The sequence below is a fragment of the Rhineura floridana genome, chromosome 9, assembly GCF_030035675.1.
Source record: "Rhineura floridana isolate rRhiFlo1 chromosome 9, rRhiFlo1.hap2, whole genome shotgun sequence".
NCBI lineage: Eukaryota > Metazoa > Chordata > Lepidosauria > Squamata > Rhineuridae > Rhineura > Rhineura floridana.
The window spans coordinates 67,320,286-67,326,285 of NC_084488.1; the positions used below are offsets into that span (position 1 = coordinate 67,320,286).

General features: G+C 47.6%; 1 protein-coding gene across 2 annotated transcripts in view; it reads right to left on the reverse strand.

Moving 5' to 3' along the window:
* Window positions 1–4,518, reverse strand: part of HHIP (hedgehog interacting protein) — a 182,015-nt gene extending 177,497 nt beyond the window's left edge. For both annotated transcript variants that reach the window (XM_061583971.1, XM_061583972.1), the window contains exon 1: window positions 3,848–4,518. In XM_061583971.1, coding sequence (XP_061439955.1) covers window positions 3,848–4,120 — 273 coding nt within the window. In that variant the 5' untranslated portion in view covers window positions 4,121–4,518. The remainder of the gene's footprint in view (window positions 1–3,847) is intronic.
* Window positions 4,519–6,000: the final 1,482 nt, after the last annotated feature.

Here is a 6,000-nt window from a genome sequence, read left to right on the forward strand (position 1 = left end):
AAAACAAAAAACAAAGATAGGAGGATATAATTTCATGTCTGTGTATTGTCTCTTGAAGTTTTGCACTGCTTAAGAGTCTGGCAACATTTCATTATAAATACAGATCAATAATTTGATCATTAAATCGCTAGAGGGATGACCACTGCAATCTTAAGCCAAGAGACTTTTTGTAATTGGAAATGTCTGCTGAGTAGGTTTAGTTCCTTTTAAAAACTGCTGAAACACCTATTTCTTATCACCCTTACCCTTGTCTGTGGATGAATATATCATAAGTGCAGCGTCATAGCAGAGCCACTTGAATGTTCTTCCGGGAGTCTTTCCAGAGCATCCTGTGCATAGTCTGCAATCACTACATCTACTGGATACATTTTGCATGGAAATTCATTCATTGTGTTCCCTGTGCAGTGAAAGTGGCAAACTTTCCAAGTAGAAAACTAAAGCTACAATCCTATGCACATTTATTTTACTTCTGAGTAAGCATGAATAGGATTGCACTGCACATCAACATGTAAATGATATGCTTTTGTTCATTTGCTGAATAAACTTGTAAAAATAATGTTTTGCCAAGCTTTATTTAAATGAGATTATATCTATCTGTTGATATGATACTGCTTGTAATAATGAGCTGAGATGTACACTAAATTCTGTGCCTTCCAGTTAAAAGTGTTTTTAGATGCCTCCAGCCACAAAATAAAGAATGCTGAGAAATCAAGTTTCATAACTGGCAATAGATGCAACTATTGTCTAAAACCTATCTCAGCTTTAATCCATCACACAGAAGTTATGTATTACAGGGAGCTTCCAGTGAGTTCATCTAGCAGATGCTGCTGCTCATTGCTAGATGTTACCAACAGGATAAACTAGGGACATTTTTCTCCCCAGTTTTACTCTGGCATTTGTGGGTTTCATTTAGAGCCTTTAGGAGGCTATCTGAATGTAGTTAGTGTGTAGTTTAATGTGATTACCACACAGGAGCTTTGCTGACACTACCTCTGGCCAAACATGCGGAGAAAATATCCAACCAAACTGTTGCTGCATCTGGTAAGAATAGAGTTTCCTTTGCTGAAATCCCTGCAGCAAAGACAGCTCTCACTCATTTGGGAACGGAGGCGATAGGACAAATGCGCTCTCAAAAGCCATGAGCATTTGGACAGAGCTGGGGACTGAAGGAGAATGATGTTCTCCAGTTTCACCCATTAGCGAACCAACCAACAAATACAATGGTGTTGTTGTTATTCTTTTGCCATAAGCAACAGGACTCTGTGTGTGGGCAGCAGTTTAGTGGGGAGGAGGATAAGTCGACCCCTTTTTGTCCTATTGATTTTTTCCCTATTTGCATGACTTGAGCAAATTAAATGATGCAATATGGCTTTTTGTTACAAAACAAAGTGAGAGATACCACCCAGACACATATGTTGATTCGTAGAAGCTGTTTACATGAGAATGGAGTGAAATCTACCGTGAACTGAGCATAAAAATTCGATTCAGGCTGGGTATTTTTTTTTTTATTATGCTTGGGCCAGAAAGACTGAAACACAAGTTTTCCAAGACGCTCTCAGACCTTGACAACTGCAGCGTTGTAACGGAGGAATTCTTAATTAAACCTAAAAGCTGGGGGGGGGAGTAGGGGAAAAGAGGGGGCAGTGAGAAAGACACCTGATTGTTTATTTCACGTGCAGTGATTCCCAATGACATTTATTCATCAGGTCTCCCTCCCTAGATCCAGCATTACACTTTGCCCTTCTGATCAAAACAATAGTTTGAAAAACTTAAGAGAACGCCAACACGCTGGAAAGCAGCAAATCGCAGTCCCGTTAACAGGCGTCCTCCTTATTCTAGGATGCCTAGAATTTTTTCACTTATCTTCAGAATTCCACCAAGTCTAATGACGTTGGAAATGTCATGCTACAAAATCCAATTTCTCTCTCTCTCTCTCTCTCTCTCTCTCTCTCTCTCTCTCTCTCTCTCTCTCTGTCTCTGCACACACACTGTGCAGTAAATACTCTGTTTATCCCGTTTGAGAGAGATCCATATGCAACCATTCCATACGCTTTTACATCCCCTAACTTTGTACAGGAACAACTTCATGGAATCCTCTCTCTCTCTCCCCTTCCTTTTCTCTCCAGAGCGAGGGACCGACCTAATCGGTGGAAGAGCTCGTAAAAAGTTTGCAGCGTCCTGGCATCATCTGCTCTCCCAGTCGCCATCTGCTACCCGAACTTTCCTGACCAAACATGTGGGGAGAATAGTACAAACTTTTCTACCCTCAGAAAAAATAAACGGGAAAACCACCGCCACCTTAATTTACAGTCCCACTGCTGCCAGGAGCGCTGACTGATTCCAAGAAAATCCTCCAGACGTTATTGGCAGCGCCTCCCTCCCACCCTGCACTCAACCACCCTCCCCCGCGTCCTATCCCTCATCCAGCCTGGGGCGAGAATTCTACCTATTTCTCACTCACAGCTCTCTGCTCTCTTCCAGGTGAGACAACCTGGCCAGTGGGGCTTTCAGGAGTTGCTATCCTATCACTATTGTGCCTCTTCCCCTTTCTCAGTTGTATCCTTCCTCCCTCCCTCCCCCAAATAATAGATTGTAGGCTGGTATAGCACAATGGAGAGGAGAGCCTGGCTGGGAGTCCAGAGTCTGTGAGTTCAAATCCCCGCTCCTGTCTCCTGGGTGTCAAGGGCCACCTAAAGATCACCCCCACAGTGAGTGGCTCAGGGATTACGTGCCCTGCCACCTGTGCAGCCGTGGGCAAGCTGTATAGTCCCAAGGAGCCCAGTTGCCCCCCAGCTGGCAGTTGCGGACAAGGAAGGGGCTGGCTTGTGCAGCTTTGGCAAGCTGAGCAGGTCCTGGCCAGCTGGGGAGGACTAGCCTCAGAGGGAGGCAATGGTAAACCCCCTCTGAATACTGCTTACCATGAAATCCCTATGCATAGGGTAGCCATAAGTCGGGATCGACTTGAAGGCAGTCCATTTCCATGTTTCAACCTAGGGGCAAGCTTTGTTCTTTGTGCCCTAATTATCGCCTAGAGTCTAGACTTTTTAAAAGCCCTTTGAGCATCGTTGTCATCTGAAGACCCCCCATCAGTTACCAACGAAAACCTTGAAGGAGGTTTCCCAAGAACTGTGGTGCTTTAGGGTTAACAGGAACCTACACACACACGCACGTGCTCCTAGAATTATCACCCCATCCTAGAAGAGACCGGAAGCGAATCAAGATACAACAGTACCAAAGCCGCCTGCATCCAAGAGAAGTAACCGCGCAATCCTTATACGAGTTTGCTCAGAACGAAGTCAAACTATCCTTAGTGGGGCTTACAGTGCAATCCAACACAAATTTACTTGCAAGAAATTCCCCTATGTTCAACAGAGGTTATTGCCAGGTAAAATGTGTGTTTAGGATTGCAGCCATATTCCTTCTTTCGTAAGCCTGCTGGGGAGAACATGTGGGTCGATGAAGAAGATCTGAGCCATTCCAGAGTGCAACTACTCCTGGGCTGATAGAAACTGGTCCAGTTGAAGACTTCTATCTATTCCTTCCCTTCCTCTTCCATCACTTCGTGCATTTGATGAAGCGGACTGTGACCCACCAAAGCTCATGCCACTGTTAAGATGACTTCCCCCCCGCGCGCACAGCTGTGTGTCTTCTCACCTATGGTGCTTCTCCCGCCTTCCCAAGCCCACTGAAGATAAGAGAATCAGGCCCACCTCTCCTGTTCACTCACGGGGTCTCCTTCCACCCACCTACACCACGAGGCCCCTGGATCCACATCCAAATCCTTCTCCTCAGGTGAGCCCAGAGTGTGCAACTCTCCCAACCCCAACCCCGACAGCCGCCTACCTACCTTGTTCTCCATCTGCAGCGAGCCCTGACTATCCGCCCTGGGGCAGCAGGACAGGCGAGGGTAGAACCCCCGACACATCAGCTCTCCTCCGTTGGGCGGCTCCAAGAGCATTAGCCTCCTGTCCCGCTTTTTGAGGCGCTTGGGGGGGCTGCCGTTCAAGCACTTTCTCTTCTTGGGCCCCCCGCTCTCCCCAAACCTGGCCTCCCCTTCGAAGAAGCAGAGGACCACGGCCACCAAGAGCAGCTTCAGAGGGAGCATCTTCAGCCCGACCATGCCTCGCAAACTTCAAGCACCGCAGTGACAAATCCCAAGGCAATCCAAGAGCGAGAATCTTTCCTTTTGGGAAAACCCGAAATGGGGGGGGGGAAGGCCGCCAAGGCGGGCGGCGGGGGACGAGTGATATCTGAGGGAGAAAAAGTGCACGTTGTGTGTGAGGGAGAGGGAGAATGGGAGGAGGAAAAACAGCGCAAAGGAAAGATGCTGAGCAGTTGCGCGGGAAAGTTGCGCAAGAGCGGCCGCAGGTTTAATAGGCGCTGCTGCTGAGGCGTCGAAACTGACGGCCCTGTTGGAGGCGGCAGCGGCAGCAGCAGCAAGTCCTTTCTGGTCGTTCCATATAAAGGAGCCTGCAATTCAGGGAGGACAGCCTGGCTGGGGTGATGCCTCCTCTTCTGCTGCCGGCGGCGGCTGGAGCTCACTAGGGCTCTCATGTTTCGCTCCCTCTTTTCTTCTTCTTTTTAAGTGGCGCGCGGGGAGGTGCTGCCACCGCGCGCCCCTTTACGTCACCGAAAAAGGGACTAAGCGGGCAGAAGGGCGAGTGAGCGTGCGTGTCCGCGCGCGCGGGAGCGTGAAGGCGAAGGAGAGGAGGCGCGAGCAGTCAGAAAGCGGAGAGGCGCGTGCGCGAGGGGGCGCGCGCTGGGCCGGAGAACCTGAAGGAAGCGCGCGTATGAGAAAGCGAGAGACAGCTCCTAGCCAGCCTAAAAGTTCGAGTTCGAGTTCGAGTTCGTGGGGGGGACAAGAAAAAAATTCTGTAACATATTTATATATTTTTTGTAAATAACATTTCAGAGTTTATTTCAAGCTTCCCCCCCCCACTTCACATGCTGTTAGCACACTGCCCACCTCCTGACTTGTCAAGTAATTGGTCCAATCTCCCATAATATATTCCTAATATGGTTATGAAGGTTTGAAAGGAACCAGTATTTATCTTCATTTTCTGTTTCTTTTTCTTTTCCCATCTATTTCTTGTTTAGAAACTACCCAGCTCTTTATTAAATCTCATATGCTTACCTGTACAAAAACGTACTTCACACTGCACAAATGTTTTCGACACTGCCCACAATGTGTCTAGGTGCACATTAGAATAAACCCAGAAATATTTAGGGGGGCAGAAAAATTTTAGGGGGGCAGGTGAGCAATAATAGCTGGCAGCTTTGGTGAGGGACAGACTGGATGCAGGTAGGGGATTTTGAGGGAATAGCCAGTCCAGTGCCTGAGGCCCTTCTTGTGCAGGGACTCAGGAACAGAAGGAAAAGGGACCCCCACCACACTATGCCTTTCCCTCTGGTAGAACCCTCCCCCCCGGGGGGCTTTTAATTAATTAATGTACTTATTTTAGACATATATTGCCCTTAAGCCAAGCTTCTAGAGCAGGTTAGATTTTTTAGGAAGAAAGAATAAAAATACAAAACTACAACCTTAATTTAAAAGCAACACCACAGCAATAGCTAAAAGCAGATAAAATGTTTAAATGCCTGGGAGAATAAATGTTGCCATATGGTGCTCTACCCACGTATGGCTTTGACTCCACCCGCTGCTGACTCATGGCCCCAGGAGGTTACCCATGAGGGAATGTGGCCCTCAGGCTGAAAAAGGTTTCCAACCCTTGCCGGAAATAGTCTGGGATCAGGGTAGCTGAAGGGCACCCTACACCCATTTGAACCTTCCCAGTAGCTGTGATAATCATGAAGTGTCCTTGTTTGGGAGCCCTCACCTGCAAATATTTGGTAGATGGTTGCTGGAACATGACATGCTCTGGGACTGTGCCCCAATAATGGAACTGTGTTCCAAGGGGGATCCATCTGTTGCCTCTCTAGCTGTATTATCCCTTAGTTGTATTTAGGCTTTGGATGGATAATTTCATTTGCTGTATCTGG